The sequence below is a fragment of the Amia ocellicauda genome, chromosome 2 (assembly GCF_036373705.1).
Source record: "Amia ocellicauda isolate fAmiCal2 chromosome 2, fAmiCal2.hap1, whole genome shotgun sequence".
NCBI classification, from domain to species: domain Eukaryota; kingdom Metazoa; phylum Chordata; class Actinopteri; order Amiiformes; family Amiidae; genus Amia; species Amia ocellicauda.
Window position 1 is genome coordinate 26,472,887 of NC_089851.1, and position 19,741 is coordinate 26,492,627.

General features: G+C 37.2%; 1 protein-coding gene across 1 annotated transcript; it reads left to right on the forward strand.

The window, feature by feature from the left end:
- The first annotated feature begins 395 nt into the window (after positions 1-395).
- Positions 396-19,667, forward strand: LOC136768053 (enoyl-CoA hydratase EchA19). The gene is made up of 6 exons (XM_066722111.1): positions 396-970; positions 3,181-3,351; positions 7,239-7,336; positions 7,508-7,652; positions 14,758-14,907; positions 16,226-19,667. Exons 1-6 carry the CDS (start codon positions 826-828, stop codon positions 16,447-16,449), a joined length of 933 nt encoding a protein of 310 aa, XP_066578208.1. The 5' UTR covers positions 396-825; the 3' UTR covers positions 16,450-19,667.
- The last annotated feature ends 74 nt before the right edge of the window (positions 19,668-19,741 follow it).

Consider the following 19,741-nt stretch of genomic DNA (forward strand, 5'->3'; position numbering starts at 1 on the left):
TTCACTTTCTCAGCAATTTGAGCTACAGTAGCTCGTCTGTTGGATTGGACCACACGGGCCAGCCTTCACTCCCCACGTGCATCAATGAGCCTTGGCCGCCCATGACCCTGTCGCCGGTTCACCGCTTTTCCTTCCTTGGACACTTTTGATAGGTACTGACCACTGCAGACCGGGAACACCCCACAAGAGCTGCAGTTTTGGAGATGCTCTGACCCAGTCGTCTAGCCATCACAATGTGGCCCTTGTCAAAGTCGCTCAGATCCTTACGCTGCCCATTTTTCCTGCTTCTAACACATCAACTTTGAGGACAAAATGTTCACTTGCTGCCTAATATATCCCACCCACTGACAGGTGCCATGATAACGAGATTATCAGTGTTATTCACTTCACCTGTCAGTGGTCATAATGTTATGGCTGATCGGTATACATACACAGTAAGCACAAATAATGCACTGAACGTTGTCTGTCTTGCACCAAAGAAAGGTTTGAATTGGCTTTGTCGACAGTTCCACCTGCTGCCAATGGACAGAACTGCTAACAGCACTTTCATCTGACAGGACCGAAAACGGCGTGTCTTTGTGGACGGGGGATCTTTTATGATGCTGCACACTGGGACACTATTACAACGTATTTGACTAGGCGATACAACTTTATAATTGCAACTTTAAAGCAATCTAGATCTAAGAGCAGGTACATGTTAACAGATTGTACTAACATTGTTAATCACAATAAATACAGAATAGTGACTAAGATATATGTTAATTCTTCGTTTTCTTTCGTTGAAGAATCTGTTAAACTTTCACAGGTAGGAATCACTGATTTGTAATGTCGCTTATACTTGGTCGTGTGATTTGTAGTAGACAATTAAAACACAGCCTCAGCACTGGATCCTCGATAATAATACGGGCTTTGGGGGAAAAAACGACCCCAGCTGGATTCAGCACCTCTTGCCAAAACCAGCAGGACACAGGTATGTTGCAGTTCAGTTTCTAGTGTACTAGAGGGCAGCAAACACAGTATTATTATTTGTATTATTATAGTTGTAATGTAGTGTTGGTTTATTTTCCATATTTCCCAAATTTTCCATACACACAGAAAGCTTATTTCTCTCAAATTGTGTGCACAAATCTGTTTACATCCCTGTTAGTGAGTATTGCTCATTTGCCAAGATAATCCATGTACCTGACAGGTGTGGCATATCAAGATCATTATACAGGTGCACCTAAAAGGCCACTCTAAAATATGCAGTTTTACACAATGCCACAGATGTCTCAAGTTTTGAGGGAGTGTGCAATTGGCATGCTGACTGCAGGAATGGCCACCAGAGCTCTTGCCAGATAATTTAATGCTCATTTATCTACCATAAGTCACCTCTGACGTTTTAGAGATTTGGCAGTACGTCCAGCCAGCCTCACAACCACAGACCACGTGTGCCATGCCAGCCCAGGACCTCCATATCTGGCTTCTTCACCTGCAGGATTGTCTGAGACCAGCCACAGGACAGCTGATGAAACTGTGGGTTTGCACAACCAAATCATTTCTGCACAAACTGTCAGAGACCGTCTCAGGGCAGCTCCTCTGCGGCTCGTCGTCCTCGCCAGGGTCTTGACCCGACTGTAGCTCTGGTGCACATTCCTGCTGTCAGCAGCCAATCACACGCTCCCACAAAACCTGAGACTTGAAATCCATAGATTAGGGCCTAATTAATTTATTTAAATGGACTGATTTCCTTATATGTACTGTAACTCAGTAAAATCTTTGAAATTGTTGCATGTTGCCATTATAAGTTTGTAAAGATTTTTGTTGTGTGTGTGTGTGTGTAATTTTGCTATTGCAATACAGAACTCCATGTGTTATAGCCAGTTCCTGAAAGGCGGGGAAGTAGATGTGTTGAGGAAACCAACAACAAAACATATTGCATTCTTTCAGAAGATACCATATTTGTCTTGTTCACAAGCTCATAATTTGAGCTATATTTGAAATAAAGGCAAGTCTCTAAATTGTATGCAATAAGAAACAGCTTGTTTGTCATTTTAGATTGATCAATAGAGTTGTCAAAAGGCATATATATGGTTTGGTTTTAGGTTTCCTTTTGTGGTTAGTCGGCATCAAAAGCTGTTGAGTACAAGGAAAAAAAGTTACGGGAAGGCATAGAGTATTTCCTGACACCTGCTGAATTAGATAGTGTATAATATAATGCACATTTCCCTTTAATTTGGTAGACACACTTCCTTTGTGCTCTTATTACCTTATGATCCCTGATCATTCTTTTAGGTGAAGTTCATCTCTGAAATGGCAAAACACATCTGGTACAAAAGAAACACGCTGTAGTGCTTTACTTTACCCCTAGTTTGGGTCTGGTTGCTGTTACTTGAAATAGTAGCATATAAAAAAAAGAGTAAGAATTAACCATGAAAGACGTGGATCAAGTCAACTAAAATGAGTTTTCTAGAGTTTCTGTAATGTGATTGCAAATCCGCCGATGCAACTTCAATCACTTCAAAAACAGCTGTTTCTGATTTAACATTAAAGTTTGCTATAATAAAATAATCTTCAAATAGGCTTTTTTTGGTGTGGTTTTGTGTGTCGAACCCCTTTATGTAGAGATGAGTGTGCTATCTTGCTTAGCTGCTACACTACCCCATAGCGCTCATGAATGCACAAATTAGGAAACTCCAAAGGTCTTACAAGGGTAACACATGTCCTTCAAAGATACAGTGTTTACACTGGCAAGAGATGTTGCACTTCACTAGTTTGCATTTTCTGTTGGGCTATTTTCAGAATAAGGAGTACACTGCATTTGTTTATTTATATTCAGGTTGCAAAGTTTGAAGTTGAATTATCTTTGTTTTTTAATTGTTAACTGCATTAACTGAAAACTGAAACACATTATGGCTGGTTAAATTCAATTCTTAAATGAAGAAGTTATTTTAGACAGTCTTAGGGGGGCACTCCTGAATATAATTTGGCATAGCAGTGTGGATATTTATTTCCAAGACATGGAAGAGAGCCTAGGAATGGGCACGAGTATTTGCATATTGTTGTTAGTATTTGATTACTTTTGAGAGTAGTTCCCCATCCACCCACATTATGGTGTTTTATGGAAAGTTCAGACCAACATGTGTGACTTTAAATCCTTTGCGCTGTGAACCTCAAAACATTCATATATATTCCCTTTAGCCGTCAAGCAGAATGTGGTGGCCGAGAGAAAGGGCTCCATTCTGACGATCGGCATCAACAGGCCCGAGGTCAGGAATGCAGTGAACCAGGAGACGGCACGGCAGCTGGTAGAGAACTTCGCCGTGTTTGAGACGGACCCCTCCCTGACAGCGGCCGTCTTCTATGGAGTAGGTGAGTGACTTTATGACATAGCCCTTTAACCCAGAGAATGATATACAAATTCTGCACTCTTCATGGCGTTAGGTAAGTTCTGAAGTATCTGCTCATAATTCAATTAAATTAAATGCCCCCTGCCAGGAATATTTCAGATAAGATCAACACGGCTGGGACACCAGTTTGCTTCCAAAATAGTGGTATTGAAATCGATAAATAGAAGATTTTTTGTATTTAAAATGTGTTGATTTTTTCTTGTGACCTAGTGGAGGCTTCAGTGATCCTAAGAATATTCAGTTTGACTATATAAACCCATACAGGGCTCTCTTGTGTTTCTTGTCTTGCCTCAGGTACTGGATGAGGTATTTAATTATGATGATGACACAGGACTCATTATACATTTTTTTAAACAACGCCTTCATCCCAGAAGAATGTGAAATAGTTAGGCCTATATTGTTTTAAACATTGTCTTATTCTGCTAGGGTCTCTAGAGTCAGTCACTCATGTTGTGTACAGATGATTCCTGGTCACGAATGCTTGGCAGTGTAATTCAACTTTTAAAGCTTGCAATTGTGGACTTAAGCTCCTGACCCTGTGAAGAACATGTGGTTGCTAATTCCAGAAAGGGAATTATGTTTATACTGGGTACTTTTATGTGACTTTGGTATTTCATGAATACATGTTTTATGTCTTTCTTCAATATTCAGTACATTTTGAATGAAAACAGATTATTCATTTCGACAATTATTGCATTTGTAACGGATTTGGACAGATTTTGCCCATGCCTGAGTTAACAGTATAACAAGCATGTAATTTCCTCATTTAAAGCCGTCTACATCTGTGAAACTGTCTCATGGATTTGGGGAACCACAGGTTCTTCTGGTTTTCATTCCTTCTGAGCTCTTAATTATTTCAATTAATTCAAGTTATTGCTGTAATTGTTCAAAATTACCATTGTTAGCAATTCTGTACCCATTGAGGAATTTAGCTGGCCTTAAAATCTGCAGGCTTGCGGCATTCCAGGAATCAGTGATACGAGACTGCAGGTATCGCATGAAATATGAACCATGTGTAGATTTATTTTCAGATGGAGTTTAATTTTTAGAAGTCCAGTTTTCAAGAATGAATGAAAATGGAAAGCATGTGTTGAGAACTATAGTGTAGTGCTTTGTTACTGAATGAAACCTTGCATCACTAGGGTTGTGCTGTTTCAGTGAGAGAGTGCCATTTCTGAACAAGTGTCAGTGTGCAAAGCGTGTAGTCGTTGTCATAATTTGTATTACCTTGCAAAATGCCAGTGACACAGCAGCACTTTAACAGGGACACACTAGCAAGGCAGTCTCTGGCTCAGCCGTAATAAAATTAAAAGTGTTAATTATGATACACAATGTTCAGTTACTATAATTTCCCTGATTATATGTTTAAAACCTCAACAGCTTAATAAGGCGTTGTAAAACATCAAAAGGACTTTGAAACGTTATGCTCTCTTGCCTACTGGAGGTAGTAGCCTAGTCTTTGAACCACTGTGCCTTAAACTGTCTGCTCCTAGTACGAACTAGTCCTTCCATTCACAAGTATTAATTAGATACTATTTTTACAGCATCCGGGAAACAAGGCTCATTTTCCAAAGCTTAATCTTCCTTTGACATATGTGTGACACAACTGAAGCTGAAGGGTGCTAACATAAAGAGAATGATGAAGGCAGGAATAAAAACTATTTATTCTGTATAAATTCTGTAAATATGTATTTATTATATATATATATTTATTTAAAATGTCTGTTTGCCCATTTTAAATCAGCAGTGGATAGTCATTGTAACTTAATCCACTCAGAGTTTTCTTTACATCCAGATTACCTCAGTAACTGCAAGGCAATGTGTTGACTTCTTATCAGGAATTGTCTGTATTATCTCTATATATCAGCTACAAGGTTAAACACATGCTTACTTAGCTTTATTGCCGTGAAACAAAACCTAAAAGAGATATAGTACCAATAGGCATTATACATATATGTTACTTTTAAAGGATTCAAACAATTAATACGTGATTTTCCAATCCACATGCATCACACATTATTTTTGTATAATAACATAATCTGAAGTGAGTAAAACGTAGACATTTAATATCAGTTAAAAGTAAAAAATAGGAGAGTTGGAGTTACTGAACAGTTATTGATGCTAAGTGGATATTACTGGTACAGAAAACTCTTATTTTAAAAACAAACAGAACAATTCCGATTTTTTTTTAGAACAAATAAATAAGTATATATGTTTAATATTTTAGTTATTATAAGAGCAGCAGCAGTAGATTCAATCAGACACCCCCATGTATTCATACACGTGGCTAGCATATACATAATTGTGAGACTTAGGACATTAAACTTATCATTGATTATTTAGAAATAAGATTAATAAGAAATAATCAAGGAATCCATATCTACTAAGTACAGGAGCCTATGAAAGAGTCTTATAGCTTGCCGTTTAGGAAGGACCAGTATAAGATCTTTATATCTACACATTGATAAAATAAATTAAATGAAAACATTTTGAAATGAAATAAAGTGCAGCATTATATTGTACATTAAACAAAAAAACCACCTAAAGTAAAGGAACACAGCTGTAGGATTGAAAAGGTCCTCTGATAATCACGTTTTGAAATGCTTTGAAGAGCGTTCATGCATTGCCCGTTTCATGTTGAGAATGATGCTGGCCAGGAACAGGTGGCATCTCATCTCAGCCAGGAGACATTTTTGTTGTGACATCATTGTTGTGACTCCAGGACAAACTGGCAGCTCTTTATGAAGTGGCATAAACTAAGTTAGGAGTCCTTTGTCCCGCTCAATGAACAGATGTACTATAGCATATTTCATTAGAGATTACTCTTGCTGCTTACCCTGCTTTACCAACTGTGCTTTGATTTTATTCATGATTTAATCAAAATTGTTCTGTTTGTTGGTTATCTTAAAAAAATGGTTAGGCCTACGTCTTCCTGTTTTCATAATTTTTGCCTTATTTTGGGTCTGTGACAGGTTAAAATTACACTGTTGATAGGGCGTGGATTTGCAGATGAAGACAAGCCTCATAATTAAACTTCAACTTTAACTGCAAACAGCAAACATCCCCCCCTCAATCCATCTATTCAGTATGTGTTCACTGAAAGTGTTTTTCTATGCAGAAAAGTTAGTGATTATGTGAAGGTAGTTATATTCATGTCACGTGTATTAGTTTTGTAACTGAGGGACAGAATTAACCAAAAAATCTAATCACATTTACTACAACATTTCGCCCACCTCACCAATTTAATCTGAATAAAAAGCTGGCTACATACAGGCTTGATCTCAATATAATGTGCTGCTGACAGGGACTGAGTTAGTAGGGAAGGTTTCTGCTTTCACCTGGGAGAATGAACACACACACCCGCGCACGGTCTCTGATCTATGTCCCATCACACTTCCTTTCCTCCTACACAATGTCATGGGGGCCGACAAGGTTAATTTGAAAATATCCAACCTTGTCGGAGCCCAGCCAACAACAGGAATGACAGCAAGTCGAGGAAGATGCCCTGGATAACTGTCTAATATAGTACTAGTAGCATTTTACCAGTATAATGCACAAACTTTGTTTTTATTTTGTATAAAGGTCACTAAGGCAAAATATTTAGCACATCTGCCACATACATATGCATCCAATTGTCAGAAGTCTGTATTGTGTACTTTTCTTAAACTAATGAAAGCACTGTACCGTGCAGAGACCTATTTGGGCAGCCTCTTTAAGTCTTGTGAAAGATTTGCCAAAGATCTTCTGACCCGCTTTCTAAATTGCAGCTCTACTCTGAAGTGTTTTTTTTTTTTTTTCCCCTCTTTTGGTTTCCAGCACCATACTTTATAATTTTGTGGTCTCTTCCAGGAGGGAATTTCTGCGCTGGTTACGATTTGAAAGAGTTGGCCCATCACTCAGCTCCGCTTAAATGGGAACAAGATGTCACTAAAAGTCCTGGTCCGATGGTATGAAGTTACATAAAAAATATATATATTTTAAAATAAAGAGCCCAAATCAAAGTGTGTCAATATCTGCCTGCGTACACACATGTGGGTGATTGATAAACAAACGAAATGTGCATATTATTATTGTGGCAGAGCTCTTGTGATCAGCGTGCCTGTGTTTGTCCGTTACAGGGCCCTTCTCGCATGCAGTTCTCCAAACCCGTGATCGCTGCCGTCAGTGGCTATGCCGTCGCCGGTGGTCTGGAGCTCTCCCTGCTGGCTGACCTGAGAGTGGTGGAGCACAGTGCCATCATGGGGGTTTTCTGTCGGCGCTTCGGTACATTGCTTTCCGGTCGTTTGTAAGCTTTCCAATGCCTCTCAACCCAGTATCCCAATTTTGTGTGTCTGTGGATTGCACGATAATTACATATCAGAAACTAACAAAGGTCACGAGTGAGAGGCCGTCACATCACAAAGAAGTAGCCTTCACACTAGAGTCACGCAGTGATTGCTTACACATAGATGTTTCTTATATAAGTTCCATTTTTGTTGTAGTCATTTTCTTTTCAAGGGAAAAAAAAACATATGGACTGCTTTTGTGAGCCTTTTTTTTTTAGAATGACTTTGAAACTGTCAGGCCTCTTTAATCAGTGACGTTTGGTACATCTGGATTGCCTTGTGATTAAATAGGTGTGTACCACTGCAAAATATTGATAAAAGGCCTCCTCTATATTCTGCACGTATAATAAGAAAGCCAATGGGCCATTTCTATGAGCTTGGTGAGCCGTGATTTACACCCGATGGGGTCTATGGTGAGCACTTATGTTTTCCTGGTCAGCGTGTTGAGAAAGGAGCCCAGTGGGACCCAGAATGTGTCCGTTTTCAGAATGACCTATCGGGCTCCTAATAGTAAATCCATCGTAATCCATTTGGCCGGCCTGTTGGGTAAACATCGCCGTATATCTTGTTTGGCACTGGAGAATGCGGGGGGAGGTTTCCGAACTATTAGTCCATTTTCCGTTCTTTCCAATTACTCCTTTTTTGCAATTTGTCCGTGTCATGTTGTTTCATCTGGCTTTTTCCTGTTGATGTCTGGGGTTCGACCATCATTAAACAGTGTGTGCCGAGTGTTAAGGAAGGTACTGCATAGCTGTGGGTGGAATTTGTGATAACCAAAGGGAAATGGGATATATCTTTTCTTCCTAACAATAATTCTTGTTCCCATCAAAAATGTAACCACTGTGTTTATAAATAAGCTGCACAAACTGTAATTTACGTGCCCTGACAGTTTTTTTTTTCTCGTTTTTTTTTTTAAACGAGCCTTATCAGACTTTCTCTGTAATTAACTGTACGGACTTGGCATTGCCTAGGTTTGACTGTAGCTGATATTCTGATTGTCTAGAAAAGCATGGCCATGATACAGCTTAACTATGCTGATGTTCTTTTAAATTCCTGCTTCTTAAATGAGTTGCCATGATTATTACTATATGTTTTTGTGAGGCCTCTTTAAACACATTAGCCAGCTGAGAGTATACATATCAAACTATTTTGATATCCCTATATAAATTAAACTGGAGGGGCAATTTGGCTGTTGTTGTTTTGTCAAGGTGCTAGTTGTTTATCCACAGTTTATGGATGGATAGTGGAGAAACATAAATAAATTGTTTTATTAATCGATGCTCTTTTAATCAGCGCTGACTTTAATATCATAGTCAAACCTTTACCCTGTACTTGTGCCATACTCGGCCATATGTAACGGATTGCAAAGCTCTCAATATTGTTCAGTTTAAGCTTGACAAGTGCCAGCTTTAGTTACAGAGCACTTTTTTTTAAATAATGCTAGAAATAAATACTAATTATAACAAATAATAACATTTTACATAATATTGGTCTCATATGTTTGGATAATGTATTTTTGGAACCCTGCGCTGAATATGTAGGACGTCTAATTCTGACAGATAAAACCACTTGCAAAAATTGTACAACTTTCATTTCTGTACAGTGGATTTAAAAAGCCAGAGGGAATCCCGTCTGGCTTGTGTTTGAGAGGGTAATATATGTGTGATGTGGCCATAGGAAAGCCACGAGGACTGCAGCAAGGGCTTGCATTGCTTCTTTTTATGTGATTCCCAAAACTCAAATACTCAAAATACCCCCTCCCTATGTAAGTGGTTTATGTTTAGCATATAACTAAAGGGAAATCCATTGCTTTTTATGTGGTACCTGTTATGTTACTCTATTTTAGAATTCATAAATGGAACATGTAGTATGTATAGTGTTGACACTTTTGATAAAATCTTAGTATAATTTATTTTAATGGATTCACCCTTCCAGAAGATCAGTGCAGCTTTAGCAGTGGTCAGTTACAGGAGGTGTTTGTGTCGCTTAGAAAGCAAGTTAATCTGTCAGATGTATTGCAACATCATTGTGGATTCTGTAGTGTTTCCAGTAGGAAGAAATCCAAGTAATTTTAGCAGGATAAAACAATGCAGGCTTGGTCTGCACTCAATAGCATACATCTAACTTCACGATTTAAGTACGTATTTTAAAGAAAACCCAACATGGATACAGATTTAGTGAGTTGAGTAAAGTTTTCTGGTGGGTAGAGCAAAACCAGGCCACTATCTCTTATTCCTACTTTTATCAAAAATACTTCATTGTGGACAGAAATGAAAGAAGCTCAGTCTTCATAGGAGACAAGTGAACAGCTGTGCTGCATTATAGCCTCTGTTCTGCAGGTGGTCTGTCTTCCTATAGAAATCTAAAAGAAAGTTGCTGGTTGAACGTTTCAAGCGCAGCCTTCAGCAGTGTTAGAATATCTCACAGTTCTGTCCCCCACTGTTTGAAGATAAAGATGTTTGTCTATCTCCCTTATAATTATTGAATTCTTTTGTGCTCTGCAAATATCTCTGTGCATAGCTTGTCTTCTGAAACCAAAACCAGAGTTATTTGGATGATATATAGTGCTTCACACAATTTGAAAACATGGAACTGAGTGTCTTCCAGGACACAAGCTGGACAGATGAGTACAGCATTATGAAAGTCCACATTCTTCAAGGACGTTGTGAAGAACAACCCCCTCCCCAAAACAAAACAATATTTGATAATAAAACTTGGCTCTGGTCCTTGAAAAAAGCCAGTAGGAAAAGATAAGTTAAAGAAAGCAACACAAATGAAACACTTGGCAGGTTGGAAAATCATTACTCTCTTGTAGGCTATTACTCTACAATTTGAAGAGTCACCAGATATTTGGTGGGTGGAAATGTTCAGCTGATCCAATTAATAAGATAAATGCTGTGCTAAGTGAAAGATTATTTCCAACTCTGTGAATGTGTCCAAAATCTCTGCGGCCAGGAAGCTCACAGTGAGCGAGAAACTGGAGACTGTTAAATGAGTGCTGCTGATGAAATGTTAATTTACCTACTGAAATCTTGAAGCATATGCTAGTAAACTGGCTTTAAAATTTGGTCTCTGAATATAGTGGTTTGTCTAACCCAGTCATAGGAATTACTCCAGTCAGCCCCATTCCAGAGAGGAAACAAAGCTGCTGCAACCACAAGTAAATCTGACAAATTATATATACTTCCGTCACTTGTGCATTTGAGACTCAGACTGATAAAAAAAGAGCTGTTACAGTCTTTCACTGTTATATAATATGTATTTTTTTAATTAAAGCACATTAATGTATTTTGGACAATACAATATCAAATGGTTACTCTTCACATCTTCCAAGCCTTTCTTTCATAATTCCAGACAAAATTTGGGCACCTTTTTGAAATACATTTTAAAAGTGAAGGTGATATTAGTCGATACTAAACGTATCAATAAATAATAAAAAACACATTAGGTATATTAAATGGGGTTAGCCTACCTAATTCCAAAATAATTCTGATAATTTAATTTTATTGCCCTCATGTCAGACTATGGTATATATGTGTTACTTTGAAGTTTTCCAGCTACCAGTATGACAAGTGCATGTACTGGAAAACATTAGCTTGAATGATTTGTTTTTGCACAATAAATGCCTGCTGGTTCTTTTTTGTTTTATTTATTGAAACTGGCTTAGTAGTAGGAAAAAACATGTTTTGAACTATAGATAATAATATAGCGTGATAGTTGGTCTTCATATCTGATCTTTGACATTTATATATTATGACATGTTTTATGTCAAGAGCAATAATCAAAGGAAGTCTTTCCCGATTATCAGTTTGAAATATACAATGGTAATACATAAAACTGTTTTTTTTTATTTAGGATTAATGACACAATTAAGGCAAAATAATTAAACTGATTAAATAATCCGATTTATTATCAGTCATATAAAGGTTTAAATAATTTACTTCAACCAAAAAACAAAGCAAGATGAATTTCTAAGAGAATATGAAGATCTTACCTGTGGGAATTAAATCTAATTAATATAAACTGTTGACCAGACTGAAAATGATGATTGACAGCTTCAAATATCAAATGTTGATCAGTTAAGGGGCAGAGTGCAATATATCATGTTTGGGCGTCATTTATTTTCTCTCCTTTTCATATTTTTAACATTCTCTTATGTTTGCAGTTGAAAATGTTACACAAGCAAACCGATATAAAAGTTGAGGGTTGGGAAAATTGACACTGGAGATGTAATTATAGCTTCATCTCTGTCAGTGCAGAAGAATTAATTGATCTTAGGATATAGTGTTTGTCAAAATACTCATCACATATGCATGACATTAAAATCCATATGTGGAGTGTAGTGTCAGAAACTGAAATTAATATTTACAATACACCACTGCTACAACCAAAAAATCAATGTTGTTTGCTAATCAAACTTTTGTTTTTAATGGAAATCTATTTTCATAGCCAGTGTGTTTTTCCTGTAATGAATCAGATATATTTGTTCCCCTCTATTTAAGAATTAATTGGTGTGATTGGCAAAATATTTTGGTATTCATGAAAACTGAGGGATTGATCCTAATCTGCAATTTTCTTAAATTTAAGAAGATTTTCCTCAAACACGGAAAACTGTGGAAGTGCCCTGAGTTTTGCCAGACTGTTTGATGGACCGTTTGCTGGTCTATCATCAGATTTCTAAAACCACCTGATTTATTTAACTGGTGACCTAACCTGGAGTTCACCCAGATTTCGAAAGGTGAAGAAAGAGGTCGTGTGACTAAAACTCCTCTTCAGGGAGGTTATATTTTCTCATGGTAACATTGTTTGAGTTGTCTACAGGTTTTTCTCAGTTGTCCCCTTACCTAGTGTACATTCTGCTCAAATTTAGAATATCGATTCATGATGGTGAATTCTACCTCAAAAGAAAAGTACTCGCCATAAGCTTGATAAGTAAGTGATCTTGAGTTAGAAACAGATTTATGTACCATTTTGGAATTTCGTCTTGGCCAGTTCAGAAACAGGAACAGGAAAGGTAGATGTCTGGGTACTCTAGATGGCGGTATTTTTCCATCCTGACAACCCAGTCTGACCTTGCTTCACATGCAAACATAAAGTAAAGTATAACAAGGTCAAACAAAGCAAGATTGTCAAATGCGTAGTTTTAGAGTCTGGGCTTAGCAAGGAAACTGTTGAAACATTTATCAACCTGACTTCCTTTTTGCAACTTTTTTGTCGACCATGTCTCGTGCTTTTAGCTGCTATTAACTCCTGCATTACGTTGCATTAGACTGCTGTGATGTTTTACATTGTATTATCTTTCAAATAACTGGAGGAAACTGTGCATTTGAGCCTCAGATAACTATTACTGCACTGCTTAAGTTGTGTACTTTTAGTTTACAATAAAGCTTTGTTTAACTGTTATTATGGTAACACATCTACATAAATGTTTGTTATATTTTAATGTATTTGCCTTTTTAGTTGAAATGTGATTTATCCTTTAAAATAATCCATTGTGCAATAGTGCATAATTATTTTCCTCTACATTCTCTTTGTTGCCTTTCTCTTATCACCAAAAGAAGGATCATCTTCAAGATAATATTGATTGATGCCACAGTGCAATGAGACCATATTGACACACACTACTTTGCCTTGTAGTCAAACAGCTTGATATGCAGCACAGAGGAATACTAAATGTCAGTATACCGGGAAAAAAATTCATTAGCATATGAAGCACTAATATAGAGCATGTTGAACATTGAATTAAATATACTGACTAAAGAAGAAAAGTTTAAAGATAGGTCTCAGATGTATATATTAGATAGGAATTTGAACATTGTTTTTGACCGGCTTTGAGGAACTAAACTGCACATATAATTATATCATTTACATACATTTCTCCTTCTCCTTTTGCATAAAACCAGATGGATGAATAATATCAGCTTATGAAAATACATTTTTTTTTTTTCATCATAATGGCTTTTGGAAAAAACAATGCCCAGGGGTATAGAAAGACATGCTGTGTATACTATGTATATGTATGTGTGTGTTAGATTGATAGATATACTTTAAATCATTAAATTTGTCTGTGAATCTATATCAAGTGTTTGTTTTGATGATATTTAAGGGTGCAGAGATTTAATGTGTAGAAATTTGGTTGAGGAAACGGTTACTATGACTGCCCATGTGCAGAGACCCTCAGTCAGTGCACAGGGAAAGTCTAACAGGGAGGTCTTCTGCTTTCAATCCAGTAATATGGGCAAGTGCTTGGGGATCATGGGCAATATTACAGTGGGGGCTGCCCAGAGCCTCACACAGAGAATTAGGAAGAAAGTGCTGTCATGAGAAGGGATTGTTAATTACAGGCCATCACAAGGCAGGGCTCTGATTAGTGGCGCCATTTATTTGCATATGGCATCTGCAACCTTTTATGCTGTTGAAACCCTTTTTTATCATTGTGAAAGTATATATTTTTTGCGACTAAAGTTAAGCCTTTGTGCTTCTGACATTGACCTGAAGCTTTCTTGTCCCTTATTGCTGTGTATATCTGTGTTTGGTTTTTCATCCCACCCTCTGTCATGGTGGTTTACACCCTAGTAAACTGTGAGGCTCGGCATCTGCTAATATTCCCTCACACAGAGATATTTTGCCATAGCTCAGTATAAAGGATCAGTAATGTCAATGAGAGCAAAAACATGTTTTCCATTGGAAACCAAAAGATTGAATTACTATGGCTGTAAATGAGCTGAGGTTGGGATTTTCCTCCCTGGTCCCAAGAGTACCTGTTTGTCAGCTGTTAACTTTTCCAATTTAGCTCTAACTATAAGTTCAAATTAATTCAAATTGGGTTTCGCTAAAGCATGCGATAGCTCTTTTGGAGCAGAAGACACAGAAGTACTCAACAAACTTAAAAAAATCCTGGATACAGTTTTTAATTAAGAGTAATTAGAAAATCTGTATGATTCTTCACTTTCACTACATCTTGTTAGAACATTTTCTCTATAGCTATACATCTTAGAAGCTGAAGTACAGATGCAAACTAAGCCCATGAATTGCTTCCTTAGGTGTTCCTCTTATTGATGGTGGCACTGTGAGATTACCGCGCCTCATTGGCCTGTCTCGGGCTCTGGACCTCATTCTGACTGGACGGCCCGTGGATGCACAGGAAGCGCTTGCATTTGGGCTTGCAAACAGAGTGGTTCCTGATGGCGAAGGTCAGCTGTCTTTTTAGTCTTAACCTTACAAAATATTTTTTTTTTCTCACAATGCAAATTAACTGGAGAACCCTTTACATTTTGTTTTTTATTATTTGAAAAAGCTGTTCCCTGCAGTGGATGGCAGATGTAACATATTAGCCGAACCCCTCCCTGCCCTGGCGTTTGACATTTTGAGTTTAGCTCTAATGCTTTTGCACACCATTTTTTCTGTTCAGTTTTGTTTAGTCTTTTTTAGGGCTGCATAAGAAGCTAGGAAGCTAGAAAATCTAGTACCTTTTAAATAGTTGATTTGACCCTGCAGAATATCAACCAAGTAATAATTAAATCAATACACCAGAAAACCTTTTACATGCACATCCAATACAATGACTCAAAGCAGACTAAAAGACAAAGTCTGAAGAAGAAGCCTTTTCAATGACCAGGGTCAAATAGTTTATTAGATCCTGCAAACATGTGGAGAGGGTTGGAGGAGGCTGATACCAGAGGTGGGAATGACCTAATATATTCTGGATAAAAAGAGTCATATTGCAGTGAGACCATATCTTGAACTATCTACTAAGCCTTGGAGAATTTGATTAAATGTATGACTGTCAGTGGCATTGTTTAATTATGAAAGGGTGTACTCTATGTCAGTCTACGAGATATTATAAAGAATATGCGACTGTGGACACCATCTTTTCATTATTTTTTGTTTGCAGAGGTCGAAGGACACTTAAAAGCAAAATGATCCTTTTGTTTTTGCCTTTTTGTTAAAAACAGTTTTTTAGATTTTCATAGAGCATTCTGTTCATCTTTGTCCTCCTTCTCTTGAAAGAATAGAGGCATACTGAATGTGGTATGTTGAAATGTTTTCCTTGTTCAGCTTTCTCTTAATAATATGTTTTGTTACTTTTGTTTAAAAATCTGTCCTAAAATATGTCATCAGGATTCTGGTAAGCGTGTTCTCCAAAAATGTGTGTCAAAGTAAGCAATTGTGGTGTAATGATACAAATTATAAGTCAAACTAACAAAACTGCTCTATGGCATTTTGCTTGCAAGGTCTTTATAAAACTTGAAAACTTAACCACTTTAAACGGGTTGTTTGGATTAAAACCTTATTATAAAAAAGTAATTTCCTGTTGCACGGAATTGCAAGCTTATGCTTCCCTGTTCCTAAGGTATTCCACCTTTCACTTCCTTTAAAGAAAAGATAGATCTGTACCATGGGAATAATCAAAGTGTGCTGCATAGTTTCCAGTAAACACACGATTGTTTTTTTTTTTCTGAGTTTCTAAACAAACCCTTCATAAACCTCCTCTTGCTTGCTGTTCCCCAGCCCTGCAGTGTGCTCTGGACCTGGCCGAGCAGATCTCTGCATTCCCCCAGGAGTGTCTGCGTGCGGATCGCGCCTCGGCTTACCACAGCCAGTTCGATGCCCCCTCTTTCACCCAGGCCATGCAGTTTGAGTTTGAACACAGCCAGCACGTTGTTCAGAAGGAGTCTATTGCTGGTGCCAATAGATTCAGCTCGGGCACTGGAAGAGGAGGAAAGTTTTCTTAACACACTTTACACAGTTATATATAGAAAGGTATGTTAAGACAAATCGAGAGATAATGTAGTCACCCTTTCTTTCCTGTAGGTTTTTCTTTTTCTTAAGCAGTAAATGGTGTTTGTAAAATGCTTTGCATCTGCTGTGGCTTGGTGCGGATATAGGTTGGGAACTCCGAGTGAAAGGCGGTTCCAGTCAAGTAATCTGGGGAGGGGAACTGGCTGGAGCAGATTCACTCTCTGACCACACCTGATGAGCTCCAATCCCTGATAAGGCCTGCCAGACACCATTGTTGGTTTCAGGGTAACTCCACAGAATCTGCTAATTAGGGTGTAAAAGGACCTGTCTAGACTGTAAAGTCACAGGACCTACATCTCTCATCTGTACTGTTTCCTCTAACAGGCACAGTTTACTGCAGTAGTCAGCTGAAGGTTGATATAAATGTTACAGATTAGGTACAGTTGAGGAAGATTAAATTGTTTTTATTAGTTTTATATGTGGCTATGAGAGAACCTGCTGACAGAATAAAATGGCCACATTGAAAAGCTTTTAACTCATTTTAGGATTGCAAAAACACTTCACAGTAAATCCCGACAAATCTGTGGAATATACAGAAAAACACACACATCTCTGGCATAATCCGCTCCGCTACAGACCTTACAAAAGCATCAGCAGGTCCACTGGGTATTAATCACTATGTGAGATGTTAAATAAGTCTTACATTATTGGTCTGTAGCATATGGAATCAAATGGCTCTGAAGAACTGTACCTAAATATTATTTGTATTAATAATTCTGTGTTCTTGAGGTTGTATTGAAAGCACAGTGATGAATATTTAATTTTCATAGAGAAAAGTTAGAACTCCAGTTTAACTTCTGTATAAAATGCAAATTTATACTTAATTTGAAAGGAAAATCATGCAGACTCTGACCTTTCAGCTTAACTAAACATGACATCCATCAATTCACCATCTTTGTGGGATATTTATTGGGGTTGAAAAATAAATTTCTGTAAAGGGGTCGGACCCTAATCCTGCCCAGACCACGTATGAATATAGCCCGGCCTTTGATCTTATTAGGGTTCAGCCAAAGCTGTTCAATCTTATTAAATCGAATCTGATGTAGGTTGTTACTCATTACAATTATTTTAAGTATTTCAGTGTCAATGCAGAATTTTGATACTTCAGTTCACTTTACTAGAAACACAGAATTAAGAAATAAATCTGCAGTAACATGAAAGAAGCCCTAGATGATTTAAATTTTAAAGGTGTGTGGAAATTGGCCCATTTATGTATAATTTATATTTTACAAATCCATTTATGTAGATCAAATATGATACCTCTCCTTCTAGTCTAGACTGCTTGAAACGATGGACCTCAGCCAGCACTTTTGATACCATCTGTGGCTTTGATGCAGTGGTTTGTACTTCTGAAAGATAAGATTTCTCCCAAAATGATAAGAATGCCTATCACAGGATCTGAGAAAGAGCAGACACAACACAGTATTCCCAATGGAGACGCCTTCTTTTTCTTCTCAAAGGGTAAATACAACAAAGTCAACAATACACTAAACTGCAAGCCAAACATGCCCGGCTCAAAGCTTTATCTACTTCTTAAAAATGTGATTATATACATGGATTCAAATTAGTGTTTCAAGGAATCCCAACTTTAGTGCATGACGTGTTTTATACATCTTTCAAAAGATATGTAAAAAGCTTTGCAGAAAGACAGTTTCAGCTTTACCGACAGTTTTCAATTAATTTAATTCCTGGAACAGATTGAGTTGTTATAACTGTATGTCAATGATTGTTGCTATATTAACCATACAATAGAAAAAAAAAAAAAAACTATAATCTCTTGATAATGGCACACAAAGATGGGAACCTCACGCAAACAGCAGAGCCCAAAGTAATCCCTCCACATATGGTTTTCTGAATTGCACAAATTGCTTCCAGATATAACACCTTACTGTAAAAGTGTTCAGTCACTGTAAACGAGAGGAGGTATTACTTCATTTTAATTTCACAAAACTCCACTGCCAGAATAAATCTGGATCATCTTTGCACCCACCATTCTGTTATTCTTACTAATTGCATACTTTGCAGACTATGACTTGTTTTTGGAATTAGATGCGACAGTATATTTAGCAATTATTATTATTGTTTAATTAAATGCATTACAATTGGAGAAGTACACATGCTTTAATCGCTTAGTTTCTATGAGCATTGTACAGGCCACAAACCAATGTCTTTGCAGAAGTCCTCCTTAAACTCATCTCTAAACCAAAATGATATGTGACACAAGCAAATGCAAGAAACCGGTACTTAAAAAGAAACAGAAATGTGGGTCTGGAAGAAAGAAACATTAAATCCAGTCTTTCTATCATTGTAGCTGCCAGCCATTGTAAAATCAACAATCCAGTTAAGAAGTTTTGTTTGTTTTCACATCCAATTTCTTGCAGTTATACAGATGTATTACCTTAAGTTCATGCACATACAAAATCAGGTGGCTCAATAATATGAAGATATTAACAGCCCTGTTGATGTAGTATTATCCATTCCTCTCACTTTACATTACATTTACATGAACTGCTAGTGAATCAGTAATTTTGTGGAATGCTTTACAATTGTTTTCGGAAGAGATACAGGTTTAAACTTCCAATCATGGGATAATTTATTCCTTGGGAGTCCAGGTGTGGATGAATGGACACTGAAATTGATCATAATTGCAGAGCACTGTTTTATGGTTTCTGTTTTAAATGTCTAACCCTTTTGTTGCTGATGTGACATGGGGATGGAGCAGAGAATCTCATGCATGGAGCTGATAATCTTTCATATACAGCATAAGATGAGCAAATGTTTTATTAGCCTGCTTATCTTTCTTTAAAGATTAGATAACAGCCTGGGGTTTTTAATGTGTGGAATGTTTGTATGCAAGAGTTGCAGGTCTTGCTATTTCTCTGGCAATGTTCACTATCAGTGCTATTACAGAATAACAATTCTGTAATTGGATTACACATTTGAAGACAGTTTTCTTTGAAACTGTATGATTTTTGAAACCGAGAAGCAAATGCACAGATTAACCCTTCTAAGCATATTTAGTAAGCATGCATTCATATTTTGTCTATTTGTTTATACACCTACATTGCCATGGATTTAATAAATACAATTTTATTATAGATAATATTCTTAAAAACTTTAAAATAAAGAATTCTTGCTTTTCTTTCCTTCACCTCAAGGGGTCCTCCGTTGTCTGAAAAAAGTGAATGTGCAACATAACTTGGTATCTGCATTGAGGTCTAATTT

Coding starts and splice junctions, on each gene's coding strand:
- LOC136768053 (XM_066722111.1), top strand. CDS start 826: ATGTCGCTTATACTTGGTCGTGTGATTTGTAGTAGACAATTAAAACAC. Junction 971..3,180: donor CCAAAACCAGCAGGACACAG/GTATGTTGCAGT, acceptor TATTCCCTTTAG/CCGTCAAGCAGAATGTGGTG. Junction 14,908..16,225: donor AGTGGTTCCTGATGGCGAAG/GTCAGCTGTCTT, acceptor GCTGTTCCCCAG/CCCTGCAGTGTGCTCTGGAC.